At 43.8% G+C, this 21,991-nt stretch overlaps 1 protein-coding gene and 1 long non-coding RNA gene across 2 annotated transcripts in view; one reads left to right on the top strand and one right to left on the bottom strand.

Annotated features, from left to right (window-relative positions):
• Positions 1-8,273, bottom strand: part of LOC129405522 (uncharacterized) — a 107,533-nt gene extending 99,260 nt beyond the window's left edge. The window contains exon 1 of the long non-coding RNA XR_008630624.1: positions 7,836-8,273. This is a non-coding gene — a long non-coding RNA (uncharacterized LOC129405522). The remainder of the gene's footprint in view (positions 1-7,835) is intronic.
• Positions 8,274-8,493: 220 nt separating this feature from the next.
• RSBN1L (round spermatid basic protein 1 like) overlaps positions 8,494-21,991 on the top strand; it is a 67,909-nt gene continuing 54,411 nt past the window's right edge. Inside the window, exon 1 of the mRNA XM_055141083.1 lies at positions 8,494-9,122. Within this exon, the coding sequence (XP_054997058.1) occupies positions 8,528-9,122 (595 nt within the window). The 5' untranslated portion in view covers positions 8,494-8,527. The remainder of the gene's footprint in view (positions 9,123-21,991) is intronic.

Raw genomic sequence — 21,991 nt, 5'->3', positions numbered from 1 at the left:
AAGTCTGTAAAGCTTTTGTAATAATAAAGAAAACTAACAGTGGCAATGAATCTAACAGGTAATTGTCTCCCCTATGAAGTTGTACTCACATTTGGCTATTTTAGATAAACAGATTTTTTTCTAGGGCCAGGATTATGTCAACTTTTTTTTTTTTTTTTTGGGTCATGCTCGGCAATGCTTAGGGGTTACTCCAGGTGGTGCTCAGGGGGACATATGAGATGCTGGGGATAAACGCCAGGTCCACCGCATGCAAGGTAAACACCTTACCTGCTGTATTATCACCCTGGCCCTGTCAGTATCTTTTTTTTTTTCTTTTTGGCTTTTTGGGTCACACCTGGCATTGCACAGGGGTCACTCCTGGCTCATGCACTCAGAAATTACTGCCGGTGGTGCTCATGGGACCATATGGGATGCTGGGAATTGAACACGGGTTGGCTGCATGCATGCAAGGCAAACGCCCTACCCTCTGTGCTATCGCTCCAGCCCCTGCATCTTTCTTAAAGCCCTTAGCAACTCTGTATGAAGTATATACCCACAGAAAATTCAAGCTAGAAACTTGGCATCTGTTTATTTTTGTCTTAGTGCCACACCTGGTGGTACTCAGGGTTATTCCTGGCTCTGCACTCAAGAATTATTCCTGGCAGTGCCTGGAGAACCAGATGGGATGCCAGGGATCAACCCCAGGTTGGCTGTATGCAAGGCTTATCTATTGTATTATCGCTCCAGACCCGAAGCCTGTTGATTTTTAAAGAATGCCTGAAACTTACATAATGTTATGCTGTGATATTCTTCCAATTAAAAAAATAGAAGAAACAAGATGGGTCAGAGAGATAGTATAGAAGTACTGTCCTGTACTGATCTGGGTTTGATCCCATATGGTTCCCCAAGCACCACCAGGGGTGGTGATCATAGAGCCAGAAGTGACCTTTGAGCATTGTCAGGTGCAGTCCACTCTTCCCCCCCAAAGAGAACAAGCCAAATACTTGCTTTGTATACATCTGCCGCTAGAACTATTCTGTACCTATGGAACAGTTATGGAAAGGCATTCTTAAATTCTTGAGTTGTGGATTTTTTCTTTTTTCTTCTTTTGTGGTGGGGGCACACCCAGTAGTGCTCAGACCTTACTTCAGCTTTGTGCTTAAGTATAACTTCTGGCAGGCTCAGAAGGCCAAGTGGGGTGACAGAGATTGAACCCAGGTCGGTCACATGCAAGGCAAACATCTTACCCACTCTATGATTGTTCCAGCCCCCAAGGTGTGTGAGTTCTTAATGTATCAGAGTATTAAGACTCAGAAAAAGTGAAACTTATCCATTAAGAAACAGTCAATACAAGCAAAACACACATGTAGGTCTAACTTGATTTATCAGAAAGCTAAAAATTTCACATTTCCTATCTTGAACTTTCTTTTGTTTTTGTCATTCCTGGTGATATGGAGGGGATGTGGGGGATTGATTCTCGAATTCAGTGCTTGGGGTCACTCCTGGTGATACTCATGGCACCTGGACTGCTAGGGATCAAACAAGAGCAGCATGCCCTTCGTGTCTATGAGCGATTTCCTTCACCTTACCTTTGGACTGTCATTGAATAATTCTAATCAGTGGTGAAAACAAACTAATGAATAAAAATTCTGGCTGAGTCGTTCATTGATCTATCCAGTCAGTAAGCATTTGATGAGTGCTACACATGTAAAGGACATTTGACTAGTCTGGAGATACACTGGTAAATAGGGTGAATAAGAAACACATAGTGTTTGTCCCCAGGGAGCTCACTGAGAAGAGAGACAAAAAAAGTAAAAATTATCGCAACTCCAGAAGTGATGTGCAAGAAAGAAAATAGAGAATGATCAAAAAAGAAAAAGAGCTACCTTAAATAGAATGTGAAGAAAGGACTTAATAACATCTGTATAAAGAACCACAGATGAAAGGAAGTAGCATTCTAGACAGCTGGGCAAAGGGTCTGAGGCAAGAGGCATGAACGAGGAACAGTGAAAAAAATAGTGTGGCTGACAGCATAAGCCAATGAGAAATTTCTTTTGGGAGGGACAGGGGGGCCTGGCACACATCCAGCCGTGCTCAGGACTTACTCCTGGCTCTGTGCTCAGGGATCACCCCTGGAGATGCTTGGCTGACCACATGTGGTGCTGGAGATTGAAACAGAGTTGGCTGAGTAGAGGGCAAGTGCCTTACTGTACTATCTCTCTGGTCCTGTGGAATGAGATCTTCAGCTATCTTTGTCAATGTACAGAAGTAGAAATCAAAATCCTAGAGAAAGAGTCCTCTAGTACTCTATACAATGCCCAGTAGCTCAAATCCATCTGCCTCCTAGTTTTATTTAATTTTTTCTTTCTTGGTTTTGGGTCAAACCCAGCAGTGATCAATAGTTTACTCCTGACTCCGCACTCAGGCATCACTCCTGGCAGGGTCTGGGGCATCTTTTTTTTTTTTGGATCACACCCACCGATGCTCAGGGTTACTCCTGGCTCTGCGCTCAGGAATTATTCCTGGTGGTGCTTAGGGGACCATATGGAATCCTGGGAATTGAACCCTGGTTGGAGGCGTGCAAGGCAAATGCCCTACCCACTGTACTGTTGCTCCAGCCCCTGGTCTGGGGTATCTTATGTGATGCTAGGATAGAATTTAGTTGCATGCAAGGTGAGTACACTGCTTGCTATACTATTGCTTCTGCTGCCCACTACCCCCAACCCTGTCCAACCTGCCCACCCTTGGGTTTCTAATTTTATGATATTTTATGAAACGTCCATTTTTGACCATTAACTTACATATTACCTTTGGCTGTGTTCATGTGAAAAGTAGTACTTACTATGCAGAGCATGTCTGAAATATTTACTATGGCGGGGGCAGGGGGAGCAAGGTAGAAAAAATAATTTGGTTGTTTAGAAAACAATTTTGCTGGCTCTCATATTAAAGTGGTGTCACAGGAAAAACTGAAAAGGCCAGACGTGCCTAAAGTCATCATTCACAAATGGTCAGGAGGGGCTGAAGTAATAACACAGCAGGTAGGGCGTTTGCCTTGCACGTGGCCTACCCGGGTTCAATTCCCAGCATCCCATATGATCCCCGAGTGTAGAGCCAGGAGTAACCCCTGTGCATCACTGGGTGTGACCCAAAAAGCAAAAAAAAAAAAAAAGAAAAGAAAAAGTCAGGATTGAGTCACAGGAGTCTAAAAGAAGAGCAAGTTACTATGGCGGTGAAAGACACGGAGATGTCCTGAACCAGAGAAGACCTGTCTCCACGATTTGGAGAGTACAATGTTCAATAGAAAAGAGGGTTTTCTTTTCTTTTGGACTCAAAAAGGTCTGGAACATGAACAAAGCCAAAAGATGGTAAAAGTGAAGAGTGAAATGCAGCTGGGCCCAGAAGTAGAGGAGGACACCACAGAGACCAGCCTCTAAGTGACACAGCGGACGGGTGGGAGCACCGCTGACACACATCTGCTGCGGTGGGAAGTTTCAGTGTGTGCCAGTGACTGGCGAGGGCGTGGCTGTGGAGACACGTGCACACAGCAGCACCTTCTGTGCTACATGAGATGTCGCCCAGTTGCGAAACACTTAATAAAGCAACAGTTAAGACAAAACACAACCCTACACCATTGAAACTCTCAAAACAGTTACCTTCACTAAACTAAACCACTCTTGTCTATTTTTTTTTTTTCCTTTTTGTGTTTTCAGTGCTGGGGACTGAGCCTACATCTCACACACGCAGGCAGGCACCCTGAGCTCTATCCCTTGCCCCCCTCTCTTTATAAATTTAGAAGTCAGACTGGTTTATATCTGACCCACTAGTGTATTTGGTATGGTTTGCATTGTTTCTTAGGAAATCCTCTACTTAAAAAAAAAAAAATCTAGAAATTCTGAGGTCAGAGGGATAGTATAGTGGGTAGGGTGCTTGCTTTGCATGTGGTCAACCTGAGTTAAGAGTCCTGGCAAACTGCGTGGTCCCCCTAGCCTGCCAGGAGTGATCCCTGAGCACAGCCAGGTATGCCCCCCAAACAAGCAAACAACCTAGATATTGAGTAAATAGGCTCACTTCATTTCCATATAGGAACAATCAACTAGAGCCGAGGAGATAATGCACCTTGCAACACCACTTCCTCTGTCTTATGTTTAACATAAAAAAAAAAAAGAAAAAGAGGGCCAGAGTGATAGCACAGAGGGTAGGGCATTTGTCTTGCATGCAGCCCACCCGTGTTCAATCCCCAGCACCCCATATGATCCCCCAAGCACTGCCAAGAGTAATTTCTCAGTGCAGAGCCAGAAGTAACTCCTGAGCATCGCTGGGTATGTGACCAAAAAGAAAAAAAAAAAAGAAAGAAAGAAACTACTGAAGCCATCTGACATTTAAGTTTGTAAATCATCGTTTTCATCGTAAGATCACAAACATATTATTATGCTTTCAACCGACTGAGGGCTGATAATGCCTAGATGTCCAAAATATTCTGCAAAGTTTTTTTTTTTTTAAATTTTATTGAATCACCATGAGATAGTTACAAGCCTTCGTGTTTGGGTCACAATCACACAATGATCAAACACCCATCCCTCCACCAGTGCACATTCCCCACCACCAATCTCCCCAGTATACCCCCCCTTTCCCACCCTCTCCCTGCCTCCATGGCAGATAATATTCCCCATACTCTTTCTCTACTTTTGGGCATTATGGCTTCTGCAAACAAGTTTTAAAAAATTCATTATCCCTGCCCTTGAAAAACTTACAGCCTTTCAGAAGCAAGAACCAAGTGTACAACGTTGGTAGACACTTTTCGTGTTTTGCGTGTGTGTTTTATTCTCGTCTTTCCTTCATCCTTTATTAGGAACTGTCAGCATTTATGAATTATTAGAAAACAATGTGATGAGTAATTAACAGAGAAGTGTGTAGAGTGAGATAAAGAGCAACAGCAGGGGGAAGGAGTGATAGTACAGTGGCTAGAACATTTTCCTTACATACAGCTGACCTGGATTCTATTCCCTACACCCCTGCGCCTGCCAAAAGTGATCCCTGAGTGCAGACCCAGTAGTAAGTCCTGAGCATTGCTGGTTGTTACCCAAAACGCGGGGGCTGGGGGTGAGGGAATAAAGACTTTGACCTTGATAGAGAAGAAGGGGTCAGAGCATGACTAGTTTTGTAGGACTGCCATGATTTTGTTCTTCATTGTAAGAGTACACTTTAATGGGTGCTTATCAAGTCTTACCAAAATCAAGTCTGATTTTGCAAGATGAAGGAATAAGTGCTGTAAGTTTCCAAGTATTATGTTAATTTGTATAATAGATACTTTTCTGTATCTGGAAGCTCACCAATAAAGAAGATATTTTATTTTTTATTTGGGGCCCATCTTTGTCGGCCTAACTCTGTGCTGGGGTTGTTCCTGGCAATGCTTGGGTACATGCGGTGCCCAGATCTTGAACCCTGTTTGGCAGCACACTGAACAGTGTTTTACACCTGTATTATCTCTTTCACCCTAAAATAGAAACCACTTTAGCAGCAGAGTTCAATGTGATTTTGAATATGGCAGAAGTTTAGAATGCAGAAGGGGGCACAGAGTGATAGTACTGTGGATTGGGCATTCACTTGCTCATGGCCAATCCTGGTTTGATCCCAGCACCACATACAGTCCCCTGAGATAGCCAGGAGTGACTCCGGAGTGCAGAGCCAGGAGTAAGCCCTGAGCACCAACAGGTGTGGCCCCAGAAAAAAGAAAAAATATGAAAGTGACTTCTGTTAGAAACTCAAATGCTTCTTACAAAGTAGAAGCTCTGACAGATGAAATACACCAAATAAGGTCATAAAAAGGTAGTGAGTACCTTTAAGGTAGTGAGTACCTTTTGATGACCCCTGGGTCTGGATTGATAGTACATTGATAGTACATTGCCTTGCACATGGCCAGCCCAGGACCAGGCATCCCATAGGTCCCTAGAGGACAGCCAGGAGTAATGCATGAGCATCACCAGGTAGAACTGTAGTACTGTTGTCCCATTGTTCATTGATTTGCTCGAGCGGGCACCAGTAATGTCTCCAGTGTGAGACTTGTTACTGTTTTTTGGCATATCAAATATGCGATGAGGAGCTTGCCAGGCTCTGCCATGCGGGCGGGGTACTCTCGGTAGCTTGCCGGGCTCTCTGAGAGGGATGATGGAATCGAACCCGGGTCGGCCGCATGCAAGGCAAACACTCTACCTACTGTGCTTTTGCTCTAGCCCATCTATCACCAGATATGGCTCAAAAACTAAAAACAAAATCAAAAAAAGGCAGTGAGTAACAGATATTTATTTTGTTCTATTTTTTTTTGGGGGGAGGGGGCTACACTCAACACTGCTCAGGGGTCTCTCCTGTCTCTGCACTCAGGAATTACTGGCGGTGCTGGGGGTGGGGTGGAGGGTATGCAGGAAGCCATATGAAATGCTGATTATCAAACCCTGGTTGGCAGCGCAAGGCAAATGTCCTAACCACTATACAATTACCCTATCCATTGTCCTCTTGTTCTGGCTAGCCTTTCTCTCTCCCTTCCCTTATCCCTTCTGTTTTGGGGCCACACTCACAGTGCTCAGGACGTACTCCCGGCTCTTCACTCAGAAAACACTCCCAGCGGGCTTGGGGGGGCCATGAAGTATGCTGGGAATTGAATCCAGATCTGTGTGCAGAGCAAGCACCCTACCCACTGTACTCTTGCTTTGTTTCCAATTTTCTCTTTTTCCTAGCAGGCCTGGAACTTGGGACTGCCGTGTGGCGTGGGGGAATGTGCAAGGAACCATACTGAAATGCTGAGGATCAAACTCTGGTCAGCAATGCAAGGCAAAGCCTTACCCACTGAACTATCTCTACCTCCGCTAATTTTTACTTTTGGGGAGGGGGGGGGAGGAGGGCAGGGCAAACTTGGCTGTGCTCAAGGTCTCTCCTGGTTCTGTGCTCAAGGAGCACCCCTGGTACCCAGGATCAAACCCAGGTGTGCAAGGCATGCGCTCTACCCGCTGTTCTATAGCTTTGTCCCCAACAATCATCACTGATTCTCTTTGTCTACGCTACCACTTACTGTTGCTTTTCATGAAGATAGCTGTTGCCAGTCAATTCCAACTATACGCTTTTCACTTTTATATATCAAAAAGTAAAAACTTTTATTACTGTAAAACTTTTGAAATATCTATAAGCAAATATATTTTAAAAGTTTTTGTTTATGGTCTCAGAAGTCGAACCCAGAAAGTACTCTAATCCTCTGGGGCAATCTCCCTAACCCAATTTTCCTTTCTTGCAGTGCTGGGGACTGAATTTAGGACCTCACTCACACAGGCAAGGCTAGTACTGCCCCTGAGCTATGGCCCCCAGGCCCCACTTATTTTTAAAACCAAACTTAAAACAGGGAAAACAAATTAAAGAATTCTAACTATGTAGGGTCATGAGAATAGGTAATCCTAGAAAGTCGTTTAACTGTTCCCAGCCTGTTGCTGCCAACAGACTTTCTTCTCTGACTCTAGCGTCTAACTGGTCATATCCTGACTTGGCTTCATTTTTTAGATCTATCACTTCGACTTTCTCATTTCACGCGAGATCTTCGAGTGAAATAAAGTCGTGCTTCTAGCTTTGTTTGGCATTACAATGGATTCAATCGTATATTACTGACCCACCCAACCTCTTATTAATTAATCTAGAACTCAAAGCACAAGCTTACCCAATACAGAACACTCCGGGTTCAAACCAAACACTAAAACACGGGGGTCTGGGGAAAAAATACTGCTTTCCAAATATTTACAAATTGCAATAAAAATATAATCTTTTAAAGTCCATCACTACTAAGCTGAACAAAAAATGTTATCCAGGCAACGTCTTACCTTCAAGTCTGGAAGTAATCCGAAAGTTGTACATTTGCTGGGAGTGATGGCCCTCCAAGTATTTAGAGCCGACGACTTTAACAACTGCAACACATCTGGCCAGAACACCAGGGATTTCTTTTTAAGCCCCTCCCACCAATTTACTCCAGCTGAGCAGAAGGACTTAATTACAGGCAAACTTTTCTCCTCTGCATCCAGCAACCCCGAAACGAGGCTCTCAGAGCCGCGGCAGTCTGGGCAGGGTACCAAATGGTACCCCCGGGGGGGAAAAGAGAAAGTGATACAAGACAAAACTTGTTCGAGCAGAGATGAGCGCCACCTGGGCCCGGGGCCGACTCTGGGGTCGGGAGCGAGGGTTCTTCCCGGACACTCCACGGGGCAGCCGAGTTCACGCTGGCGACCATTGAAAACCTTCCCCAGCAGCAAGCTCGGCCACAAAACCGCGCCCCGCCGAGCTTTGACCTCCAAAGCGGGCGCTAGGCGAGCCCGCCTCTCGGGTTTCAGATGCGGACCTCGGATTGGTTTCGAGAGGATGGGTTTCGAGAGGATGGCTTGGATTGGCTTCCTCGGAGTGGCTCACCCAATGGCCAACCCGGCCGGTGCCCCTTTCCCCGCCCGCCTCCCCGCGGAGGTCCCACCCCTTTTACCCCGCGCCCGGGAGCCGAGGAGAGTAAATACAACAGGAGCGCAAAATGGCGGAGCCGCCGAGCCCCATGCACGGCGCCGCCGCCGCCGCCGTCTCGGAAAAAGAAGCCTTGGGCAAGCTGCAGCCCCCTTCCCGGGACCCGCCAGGTCCTCTGTCCGCCAAGAAGGTCCGGACTGAGGAGAAGAAGACGCCGCGGAGACTGAACGGAGAAGGGAGCAGCGGCGGCCACAGCAGGCAGCTGCAGCCGCCGGCGGCACCTTCGCCTCAGAGCTATGGCAGCCCCGCGGCGTGGAGCTTCGCCGCTCTGTCAGCCGCCCCCTCGCCGTCCTCTGCTCGCAGCGGGTTCTCGTTCTCCGGCAGCCCGGGGTTGCCCTCCTCAGCCGCCGCCGCCGCCGCCTCGTCCCAGCCGCTGCCGCGCAAACTGCTGCTGCCTCCTACGCTGCTGCACGCGCAGCCCCCGCGGCTGCTGCTGCCGCCCGCCGCCGCCGCCGCCGCCGCCGCGTCCCCGGCCGGCGCCAAGCCGCCGCGCAGACCCAAGGAGAAGCGCGACCGGGAGCGGCGCAGGCACGGCCTCGGCGGGCCGGGCGAGGCCGGCGGGGCCGCGCGCGAGGAGAACGGGGACGTGAAGCCGCAGCCGCGAGGTGGGTGCGGGCGCCGGGAGTGGGGGAGGGGGGAAGCTCGGGGGCCCGGGCCGGGGCAGCGCGCGGCGCGCGCGTGCTAGCTCGGCGGCCGGATCAGTTCTGGGCGGGCGATTTGGCCCCCCACCCCCCTCTCGGGGACAGGAAATGGAGCCTGTAATTTCGGGGGCGGCCCGGGGGAAAGGGCCGGAACGCGCCTCTCGCACGTCCCTGCGCCGCCGTCGGGGCGCCGCGGTCTTGTGCAGGATCCGCTGGAAGGGTCGTGATGGTGGCGGCGGCGGTGGTGGGGCGGGGCGGGGCGGGGGGGGGGGGCATCCCGCAGCCTGAGGTCTGGAGAAGGGATGTGCCGGGTGCTGAGCTCGATTAGACACGCTCCCGGAATTCGTCCTGGTGACAGAAAATCCTGTGCCCAAACCCCAAAGTGTGTGAGTATGTGTGCAAGTGCGTGCGTGTGTAAGTGCGTGCGTGTGTAAGTGCGTGCGTGTGTGTGTGTGTGTGTGTGTGTGTGTCTAGCGGCGTCACTGGGGAGCTCCCGGAGGCCCGAGTCCGAGTTTTCATCCCTATTAGGGAACGGAGGTGTGTTTGCAGGGCGCGAAGCTGTTTCAGGAGTAGCCCTCGCTGCACTCTCCCGCCGCAGCTCGTTCTTGAGTGTCTCCGGGCTCCCCTTGGAAACACCCATTTAAGCAAAGAATTTTCAGCCCTATATAATATATATTCCCCCCCCCTCACCCCCGTGTTGCAAATGATAAAAATCAAGAGTGATAAAATGATAAAAAATCAGGACTTCTGATTTTTTCAGGACTTGGGGGGAGAAGGGGATCTTCAAAATCAAGTGGCTTGTTGCAGTGTCTGAGCATCCTAGAAGGAAGGTTAGATTTCCGCCTCCTTCTCTGACCCCGCTGGACTGTTTTCTTGTTAAAATGTAGCAAGGTGCTGCTCCTAGGGAGGCGGACGATCGTTAACTATGTGGCTGTCCTTCCGAAGCTGTCTGTTGGTGGTCCGGGTGGAAAATGAGGCGACTGCTGGGAAAGGACATCGCTCTGATCTTCGTGGTAAATAGACGTTGACAGTTTATGGTCAGGTGGAGTTTCTGGAGAATGGAGCAGTGCTTCACCTTAGCATGGCAGGTCTGATGGCAACTTAGAGCTGCTGTCCGTGATAATTCTGTTTGAATGTTGACCACGGAGAAATCAAAGTTCCTTAGGTCTGCGGGCAAGTGCGTACATAGTAAGTGTTGCTTCTTGGATGTTTTTGTCAAAGCAGGGCTTTGACATCCAAGGGTTGGCCTTCAGGTGCGAGATAAGATCTGTCAGCTTTGCAGTCATTTCTAGGAAAGTTGGTTTTTGAAGATGGCATTTAGGCTGCTTTTATCCCCGAATTTATGAGGTCAGTGTTTTAAAGCTATTTTGTTTTGATGGCTTAAAATGTACAAAGATTGGAGTGCTTTGGGTGGGAGCGATATTATATCATGTTTATCGTTGATACAAGGGTGGTTACTTTGCAGCAGCCGACCTGGGTTGGATCATCGGCATCCCACATGGTCTAGAGCATCGCCAGAAGTGATTTCTGAGTGCAGGAGCCAGGAGTACGCTGAGCACCGCTGGTGTGTCCCTCAAACCAAAAAAATAAAAATAGAACAAAACAAAACCCAATCTTTCAGTGCCTGGAAGATTATCCTTTTGAAGCTGAATATCACTTTTTGTCTTTGCTTTGGCCAATCAGGAACTCACTGAGTCTTGGTGCTAGGGTTTGGGGGGTTCAGCTCTAGAACATTGCAGTGTTGAGATCCAACTTGGGCTTCCCGCCCTCCAGCTCTTTGAGCTGTCGGTTTTATTGGTGATGTGTGTTGAGCAGCGTCTGCACTTCTAAGTTCCTTGAATGAGGAAATGAATATGGGTATAGCCAGTTGTCAGTGTATTGGAATTGCTGAATACAATTGTTAGAATACATACACTGGTATTCTAATTTAAATAGCCCTTGAAGTGTAATGACTATTAAAGGGAGTGTTTTTCTTTTCTTTTTTTTCTTTGTAGTTTTTTAAATGATAGTAGGTTTCCTTTTAAAGGCTAACAGCTTACCTTAGTAAGCATGAAAATAAGCAATGATTGTTTAGGTTGACATTGGGGGGGAGGGGAATAGTAGCTAAATATTAATAGAGTTGTAAGACCCAGCAACTAGAGTTACATTACTGGCCAGAAATCTGCTTTAAAAAAATTAAGAGGATAGTTGTGTAGTGTCTTCATTGTAAATTTAATCATGAAAATTTTAACTTGGAATTTTCATGTTAAATACTCATAAAAGATTTTTGTTTGGTTTTTTTTGGCCACATCCAGTGGTGCTCAGAACTTATTCCTGACTCTGTGCTCAGGGATCATTCCTGATGGTCTTGGGGCACTATAAGGGGTGTCTGGGGTTGATTAGCTGCTATAAGACCAGTGTCCTACCCATTGTGGTATAGTTCTGACTCTGAAGATTCTTAAGAAAAAGTGGCATTTAAGTAATAAATTGCATACATGTCAAATATAAAAGTCTTTTCACTGCAGTTTTCATTTAAATCTTGATGAATAGATAATCGGGTGTCCTTTTAATTTTTTATTATTATTATTATTATTATTATTATTGTTTTTTTTTTTTTTTTGGCTCACACCTGGTGATGCTTAGAGGTTACTCCGAACTCAGGAATTACCCCTGGTGGTGCTCAGGGGACAATATGAAATGCCGTCTTTTTTTTTTTTTTAATAAAGGTATGTATCTCTTTTTATTGCTCTAAGTTGGATATTTTATAGACTAGCACATAGAATTAATTTAGTCGTCTCTTCAATTTTCCCATAGCTCATTGATTGCTTTGAATCAGAATTGAAACCTAGCTAAAAAGGCACCCAAGCAAGGAAAATAGACTCATCACTTTAAAAAAAAAAAAGAAATAGTCATAAAACATTACAGTACATCCTCCGCCCCTCTTGGAGAGCCTGGCAGGCTACTGAGAGTATCTCACCCACACGGCAGAGCCTGGCAAGCTCCCCATGACGTATTGGATATGCCCAAAACAGTAACAACGAGTTTCACAATGGAGATGTTACTGGTGCCCGCTTGAGCAAATGGATGAGTAACGGGATGACAGTGACAGTGACAGATTACAGTACATAAGGCACTTCTCTAGCTTGCTACAAACCTGGGTTTAATCCCTGGCACCCCGTATGGTTTCCCAAGCATAGTCAGGAGTGATTTGTGAACACAGAACCAGGAGTAAGCCCTGAGCACCAGCAGGTGTGGCCCCAACACCAAAAAGCAACCAAACAAAAAACGTCAAGAGATCTAAAAAGTCCAACCCCTCATCTCCATTAAACAGTTCCAAGCTATTATATTTATTTATCTATTGCTTTTTGAGCCACACCTGGCAATGCATAGGGGTTACTCCTGGCTCTGCACTCAGGAATCGCCCCTGGCGGTGCTCAGGGGACCATATGGGATGCTGGGACTCGAACCCAGGTCTGCCATGTGCAAGGCAAACGCCCTACCCACTGTGCTAATGCTCCAGCCCTACTATATTTAATTCTAATCTTAAAAATTAATAATAATAATAGAAAGGCTTGTTAAGGCTCTGTGACTTACAAAGTCATTCAAGTTTTAGCCATACGGTGTTCCAGCCCCAATACCACCACCGTGTCAACTTTCCTGCACCAATGCTCCCAGGTTCCCTTCTGTTAACTCCGCCTTCCCCCAAGCCTGCCCTCTTGACAGGAACTTTTTTAAGTCCTGTTGTTAAAGATTGGGTCTCACGACTTTAGTGTTGTTGACTCTGGTTTGGATATTTAGCTTTATCATTTCTTAACACCACTAATGTACCTGAATCCTCTTCGCCCCCACCCCCACTCCTTGCTTCTTGTCTGTCTCTTCTCCCCCATCCCCTTAACTTTACTTTCTTCTCCCTCTGTTCTGGAGCGATCAGGTGATCTGGGTATCACCTCTGAAACCATTACGTTCCCTCATCCAGTTTTTCTAAATACTGTCATATAAGTGAGCTCATCCCGTCTTTATCCTTCTTCTGGCGTACTTCATTTAACATACCTTACAATTCTATCCATGTTGCTGAGAATTGCATGAGTTCATCATTCCTTACAGCTGTGTAGTATTTTATTGTGTATATATACCATCCCTCCACTATTCTAAGTTTACTGAGATATCTTCATATTGTTTTCCATTAAGGTTGAACCAGGCAACAAACCTCCAGCAGTGAGTGAGATTTCATTTTTTACCACACCTCTGCCAACACAGGTTATTTCCAGTATTTTTGACAATTGTCATTCTTATTGTTGTGAGATTTGTCAAAAATTAACTGACCATATGAATGGGGTTTGTCCTTGGATATTTTATTCTGACCCACTGATGAGAGTTTTTCTGTATCAACCATACAGTACCAAACCATCAATATGGCTTTAGTATATAGCTTCAAGTTAGTTACGAGATTCCTCCCAGTTTTTTTTTTTTCTTTCAGTATGGTTTTGGCTATCCGGAATCTTATAATTTCACACAAACTTTACATTTGACTGTTCTAATAATGTTGTCTGAATTTGGATAGGGATTGCATTGAATCTCTACAGTAATTTAGGTAGAATGATCATTTTGACAACATTGGTTCTTCCAATCCACAAGCATGAATTTTTTTCCCATTTCCTAAGGTCTTCATTTTTTTTTCTTAAGTGTTTTGAAGTTTTCATGGTACAGGTCTTTCATGTCTTTTGTAAGTTGATTCCTAGGTACTTGATGAGTTTGGACACATTTTTAAATGGTACAGACTCTTTGATCTCTTTCTCTTCTGATTCATTATTTGCATATAGGAACACAACACATTTTTATAAGTTAACTTTGTAGCCGGCCACTTTGCTGTATTGGCTTACAGTTTCTAGGAGTTTCTTTGTGACCTCTTTAAATAGCAGCAACAACAGTAAAAACTTGTTAAAACAAAAACAAAATGTTACTCTGTCTTTTATTTTTTGGTTTTGGGGCTACAACTGACAGTGCCCAGAGCTTACTCCTGGCTCTCAACTCAGGAATCAGTCATGGCAGGGCATGAGTGTCAAACCCAGGTTGGCCACATGTAAGGCAAGTACCCTACCCGCTTTTTTTTTTTTGTACCTGTCCTTTGCTTTTTATTTATTTATTTATTTATTTGCTGATTTATTTTAGCTTTTTGGGTCACACCTGGCGATGCACAGGGGTTTCTCTTGGCTGTGCACTCAGGAATTACTCGTGGTGGTGTGGTGCTCAGGGGACCATATGGGATGCTGGGATTCGAACCAGGGTCGGCCGAGTGCAAGGGAAACGCCCTACCTGCTGTGCTATCGCTCCAGCCCCTGCTTTTTATTTTTTAATAAACAAATGAAAAGATAGGTCAATCCATATGAAGAAAGAATGTAGTAAATAAGAGTGATGAATGAAAAAAATGTGAAAGCATACTAGTCTAGACCCATTTAGTCTAGTTACTGATGTTGCACAAACCTAAAACTTTTCAGGCCGTCTAATCAGTGCTGTAACTGATTTGCATGATTATTTGGATTATCAAATAAAAGCTCAGTTTACTATTATTTTGGTTCTGGCCACATTCAGGTGTGTGCAGAGCTTACTCCTGACTGTGCTTGGGGGACCGTATGCTGTGTCAGTGGTGGACCTGGAGTGTAACACAAGCACCTTACCCACTAACTCTCAAGCTCTAAATTTATTTCTTGAAAAAGGGTGCAAAACATTTTAGAGCTCTTTGTCTGTTTTGGGCCACATCTAGTGGACCTTGGGTTGGTGGGGGATGGGAACACGCCCTATGATGCTTTGACAGTGTGTGGGATGGGACTGGGGTTCCTGCATGAAAAGTGTTGCTCCAGCCCTTAGAGCTATCTTGCTCATCCACATTTTGAAACTTTAAAACTAGAAAATAACCAGGTTTGGTACTTTTAATCTATCTACTAAACCATTTGTGACCCTTTTTTCTTGTTAAGGTTGAATAAATTATTGAGCAGTAAATGGGGAAAGTTGAGGTTAACTAAAGGTATCCAAAATTTAGAATATCTCACAATAGAGCTCATACCATTAGATATTAAAAATGTGCCATATTTCAGTAATCAATTAAATTTATCTGACTTCTAAATTATATTAGTGTTTCTGTTTTGCATTTTGGGGGTGTTTACCATTCTCAGCTTTTTATTGATTAATGGAGGTTCTGTGATTTTTTTTTTTTTTTTTTTTGCTTTCGATGCACAGGGGTTACTCCTGGCTTTGCACTCTGGAATTACTCCTGGCGGTGCTCAGGGGACCATATGGGATGCTGGGATTTGAACCCAGGTTGGCCGCATGCAAGGCAAATGCCCTACCCGCTATGCTATTGCTGCAGCCCCTATGATTTATATTTTTAAAAACATTGTTTTTCTTAGAATGTCTCTGTGTCCCAAGACAAAACTAGGACATTTCAGAGTTTATTTGTTTTGGACCTCACCTGGGGGGTTTTGGGACTACTCCCATCTCAGTTCTCTGGAGGTTGCTCCCCATGGTGCTCTGGGGACTATGCATTGCCAGGGACTCATGCGTGAAGTGCATCTCCTGCAGCTCTTTGAGCCATCTCCCTGGCCCATAGGCCTCAATTTTTCAGGGAAGTGTAGTCACAGAATTTAACTTTTAGTGAAAATAGAGACTTTTCCAAACTCAGCGTACAGAACTGAGTCTGCTAAGTGGGTGAATGGGGGTACAAGAAGGTTATCTATGAACAGTGGTGGAGGGATATTCACAATCTATGACATTATATGCCTGAAACATGAATAGTAACACTGTTGCAAATCATGATACTGCATTTGAAACAAATTTCAAGTAAATAATTATAACAAAATAAACTATGAAGAAAACACAGTGGACGTTTTTCTTAGAATGAATATGATGCAAATGTCAGTACTTACAAAGGAATAGATGTTTGCAGATTTTTTTAATACAAGACCTCCAAGCGTCAGCATTCTATTACTGTTGTTCCAGTACTTTAATAAGTTAAATTCATATTCAGAGTTTTCATGCCAGTATTTGTTATGACTGAGATAGTAGTTTACTAAGATTTTATTTTCTTGTGTAATCTTTTGTTTCTCCTTCCTTGGCTCCCCCCCTCCCCCCCCCCCCAGTTTGTTTAGTTTTGACTGGTAGAATATTCCTCTCTGCACTCACAGTTCTGTGAAATGCTTCTGTGCAAATTTTCACATGGTCATATCGGTCAGATAAATCCATCAGTTTCATTTGTTTCTAATCCCTTTTGTAGTTGCTCTTCCTGTTTTAGTCTCTCGTTTTTTTCTTTAGGCCTGTTGCAAAGCTGTCATCTTGGGAATTCCCTGAGATCATATTCTGGGAATTTCTTTCACTTTTGTTGAGCCCTTTCTTTTTCTGGATTCCATGCCTTTCTTTTGATGTATTCATTTTGGTTTCCTCTCCGGGTATGATAGAAGAGTAGGTGGGAAATATATGTATACATATGTACATATATTTACACTTCATTTTAAATTTTATTTTTACCCTCACACTTGAATCTTTGGCAGTGGAAGGACCTTGGTGTTGACAATTATCGGTCTTCAAAAGTTTGGAGGGGGCTAGAGAGATAGAGTACAGCAAGTAGAGTGCTTGCCTTGCAAATAGTAGACCCGGGTTCCATCCCTAGCATACCAAATGGTCCCCTGGGCACTGCCAGGTGTGGCCCAAAGACTTAAAAAAAAAAAAGCGTGGGGGCTGGAGGGCTGGAAAGATAGATCAGTGGACTGAATGTATGAAGGAGGCTCAGGTGCTGAGGAGCACCACATCCCCTAAAACACCACTATGGTGGTCCCCAAGCACCAACCCACACACTGCTAGTTGTAACTTTACTCCCCCATAAACAACCAAAATTTAAAAAAAAATGAAAACTCGAATGCTTTATTGCCTATTTTTCAATGTTGATGTCGAAAAATTTGCTTCCAAAAGTTGTCATTATTTTTCCCCTGTCAGTTTTTTCAACCATTTGAAATTTTCAGCTTAAATGTTGAGATCCAATTAATGTATGGCACTGTCTTCATCTTAGATGTACAACACAATGCTTATTTTCCCCTGAAGTTTGGGATTAGACTCGAGGCTTCACACATACGACTCAAGTAGTGTACTGCTGAGTCACATAACCCTACATAATGAAACTTTTGCTGGAGAGAGGGAGTATGGCGTTAAAGATCACATCCAGCTCTGCTCAGGGGCTGCTCCCAGCTCCGTGCTCCAACTTGGCTCCTTGCAGTCCTGTGGAAGCATATGATGCTGGGTTTGCTGGGCCTCCTACATGCAAAGCATGCTTACTAGCCCTTTGAGCTTTATCCCCAGTTGCCATAATGATTTTTATTTGTATATAGTGTGTAGTCTTAAGTATATAGATGAGTGTGGACACATGTGGCCTGGAGATTGAACACAGTGCATACATACGCAGCATATGACTCCACTGCCACTGCTAAAAAGACCCCAGTCCTTCGTTCAGCTGTCTTTAAAACACTTTCAATGTGTGCTCTTATTTTTTTCTTGCTATGTTATAGGATCTTGCTCCCTTTTCACAAAAGCAGTATCATCTGTTCCTTCAAAGATATTAATGATAGTTTCTTTGACAGGCTTTTCTGTTCCTTGAATTGTGTTTGATTCCTCTAGTTTTTTTGCTTTTTTTTTTTTTTCATTTCCCTCTTTTTCTTGGCATTCTTAAGATCTGTGAGATCCTTAGCAGTTTCTTCACATTTAACAAAAAGTTCCAAAGTTAATTGAGAGCTCATTGGGCATGCACCAGCTTGGCTTAATGACTAATGAACTCCCATGTTTTTTCTCTTTTTTGTCCTGGGTAAAGGGTAAGAAGGCTTTCAGTTTATTCAAATAAAGGTCTTTCTTTTTTTTTTTCTGTCTCTCTCTAAGTAGAATAATTGAGAGAGGAAAGAATTGGCAGAAATAATGAGTTTTAGCTGGCACTGTTCTAGGGCTGGATGGGGGAAGAAAGCTACAAGTCTCTCCATTCACTTTGTAAATTTTCACCCAGTCTCCTGTTTCAAACCAGTATTTCACCTTCTTTTTTTGTTTGTTTGTTTGGGGGCTGTACTCCACAATGCTCAGGAGTTACTCCTGGCTCTGCCCACAGGAAATGACTCTGATGCTGCTTGGGGAAATCATATGGAATGCTAAGGATAGAACTTGAGTTGGCCACATGCGAGACAGCACCGTACTGACTACTCTTTCTTGCCCCAGTATCTTTTTCACATGTTTCTTTTCCTGTGTGATACCCCTGCAACTTGAGTCATGATTTTGCTGAAGACGGTAAGTATTTGCCCTTAGGGTAGTGGGGAATACCCGAAGGTGTTCTTGTATCTCTCAGCACTTCCAATTTTTTAGCCTTTTTTGGAAACTGCATAGTAAGCATGATTATTATTTTTTCTGTAGGAATTTATACTACATTGTGCAAAATCATTGACTTTTTTAGTATCAGTTCTGCTTTTATATATTTTATTACAGTGTTTCCTAATCACATCAATATGGAATTCATGTTTTGTTTTTTCCCCTTATTCTATTGCTTGGGTGTGTTTTTCAAGAAGAGATTCTAAATTTTAGCCTTGATTTTTCCTGTTTGTGTGATATAGGTTCAGTCTCTCAACCTTTTGAGCTTCTACTTGTCATTTTAGCATATTGTCTAAGCAAATATTTCATTTCAAAATAATCAGTATTTAGGCACTGGAGAGATGGTACAGCGGGTAAGGTATTTACCTTGAATGTGGCAGGCTCAAACCCCAGTATCTCATATGGTCCTCTGCCTGCCAGGAGTGATTTCTGAGTGCAGAGCCAGGAGTAATCCCTTAGCACCACTGACTGTGGCCCCCACTCCAAAAAAATTAGGCTTTAAATTTTTCATTAGTTTGCAAATGCTTATAAAATTTGAGCCAGCATGTACATACACATTAACAAATGAAAATCTCTCCCACTGTCATTAAGAGTTTGGTTTGGATGATACAACTCTTTCCAAAAATATTTTAATTTAGTAAAATACGTACATTTGAACATTTTAATCATTTTAAGTGTATTTATAGTAAAGCGGCATTAAGTCTATTCACATTGTTCTGTAACTGCCACCATATACATCCATAATGGTTTACTCTTTCAAACTAAGAGGCTATACTCAGAGAACAATTTGCTGTTTTGTCTTTATTCCCCTTGCTCCTGACACCCTTGTTCATTCTGTTTTTACTTAATTTGACTACTCTTCCTCATGTTTACCTTTTTGTATAGAACTTATTTCACTTAGTGTGATATCTCTTCACCTAAGTTGCATCATATATCTGAAGTTGCTTTTTAGGGCTCTGTAATATTCTATTACATATATACTACTTTCTATTTATCCATCCTTGATGGCTACTTGTGTCTATTATTTGCCTTTTGTAAATAATGCTCTATGATCACGGGGGTACAGATGCATTTCGAGTTCCTGTTTTCAGTTCTTTTGAGTATATATTCAAAAGTGGAAATGCTGGATCATATGGTAATTCTATTTTTGTTTTATGGGGAACTGCTATAGTGTTTTACTTAGTGGATATATCATTTTACATTACCACCAGCTTTTGAGCAAGGCATAGGTTAACTCTTTAGTATCAAAAAGATAAATAAGTAACCAAACAAAAATTACCCCTAATAGCTAATAAAGTTAGCTTGTGAAATGCATTCAGCCACATCAGCATATGAAATCAAACATTGGGGTTTGGTGGGAGAAAAAAATACATTTCTTGAGTGCTTGCCATGTACAGTGATATCAGTATTCTTTGATTAAATCATGGAAGTTATGCTGACCCTGCAGAGATAGCCAACATGTAAACTGTCCACTTTTTTAGCGAATATTACTTATTTTCATAATCATAAACAACTCTGCATTCCAGTTAGACTTTCAAGGGATAGGAAATGGAAACTGCATGGAAAGCATGAGGACCAGAGGACATACAGAGCACGGTGAGGGATGGAGGGGTGTTCTTCTGAGCTGAAGAAGGAAGGAATTGTCTGGTGGCTGAGAGAATCAGAGCTTTTAGACTTGTCCATATTCAAAAATTAATATCTTCTTGCTACTGGTCTTGCCATTCCTGGACCCATAGCCTCCATAATAGCCATGTCCTTCTTCACCTTCCAAAGACCACATGCTTGCTGTCTAACCACTCAGTCTTGGCAATGCAGACGAATAACTGGGGACTGTTGGTTGGGTCCGGTATTTGCCATGGACAAGATGCCAGGCCCCATGTGCTTCAAGAATGAAATTCACATCAAACTTCTCTCCCCATAGATGGACTTGCTGCCAGTGCCCTGGTGACGACTAAATCTTATGTCCCAGATTTACCCCAGCACATAAATCTGGGTATAATTCTATGGAAGCAGGAATGTTTGTAACCAAATACTTTCTCCCCAGTGTTCAGAGCCTGAAAATTTTCTTTGAATTTTGCAGATAGCTAAAAGGACACATGACCCAGGGCTTCAACACTGACAGTGATGCCTGAAAAACATGCCTACTCTTATCTTTGCAGGACCTGAGCCTAACTTCAGTCAAATTTTTCCCTTTAGACTGATAAACAGGAATAGAAAATATAAACCTTAAAATTTGTTCTATGGGGGCCGGGATGATAGTATAATGGTTAGGACACTTGCCTTGCATGCAATGGACCCGAGTTCAATTCCTAGCATCCTATAAGATCCCCTGAGCCCAGAACCACGAGTAAGTAAACCCTGAGCATCTCCAGGTATGGCCTAAAAATGAAATAACAAAAAAAAAAAAAAAAAAACCAGATTGTTCTAAGGTACTATTTTTGGCCTACTTTTCTATTTTAGTGCCGAGAATGGAACATAGGACTTTACATAGGTGAAGCATGCGCTTTGTTGCTTGAGCTATATCCCTGGTCTGTTGACTGATATCTTTTATTTTCCTTTAAATTTAAGTTTTGGCCACAGCTGGCAGTGTTCAGGGAGCACTCTTGGTAGTGCTTGAGGGAGACTTGGTGGTACTGGGGTTGGCTGTGTATATAAGTATATTAATCCCTTTACTATTTGATTCCTATTTTATAATTTTTATTTATTTGTTCATTCATTCATTCATTCATTCATTTATTTTTGCTTTTTAGGTCACACCCAGCGATGCACAGGGGTTACTCCTGGCTCATGCACTCAGGAATCACCCCTGGTGGTGCTTGGGGGACCATATGGGATGCTAGAAATCGAACCCGGGTTGGCCGCGTGCAAGGCAAAACGCCCTACCCGCTGTGCTATCCCCATTGATTCCTATTTTAAATACTTTTTTGTTTCTGTTATGAAGTTTTAGGTCACAAGTGGCAGTGCTCATGGCTTATTCCTGGCTCTGCAGTCAGAGATTATTCCTGGTGGACTCGGGGTACCTTATGTGGTGCCAGTGATCAAACCTGGGTCTGCCTTGTGCAAGGCGAGCACCATTCCCACTGTACTGTCATATTGACATCCTGTAAATACTTTTAAACATATAGAAAAGTTGAAAGATGATCCTGTACTATGGGGATTAATTATATATATCAAACCTGGATTTGCCACATGCAAGATAAGCATCCTGTCTGTTGTACTTTTTCTTTGACCCCCTTGTGTTTTTGTTTGTTTGTTTTTGAGCCAAACACCCAGCATGCTCAGGGCTTACTCCTGGCTCTGTGCTCAGGGAATCACTCTTGGAAGTGCACAGGGAATCACATGGGATGCCGGAGATCCAACTGGATCTACTACAGGCAAGGCAAGCACCTTATCCATTGTACTATCCATTGCCCCCTGAGGATAACAGCTTAAAGTGCTTATATTGTGTAGAGTTTTCTGTATCTACT

The sequence above is a fragment of the Sorex araneus genome, chromosome 1 (assembly GCF_027595985.1).
Source record: "Sorex araneus isolate mSorAra2 chromosome 1, mSorAra2.pri, whole genome shotgun sequence".
NCBI classification, from domain to species: Eukaryota; Metazoa; Chordata; class Mammalia; order Eulipotyphla; family Soricidae; genus Sorex; species Sorex araneus.
Note: the sequence above shows the minus strand (reverse complement) of the source record. Positions and strands in the feature narration are given on the sequence as shown.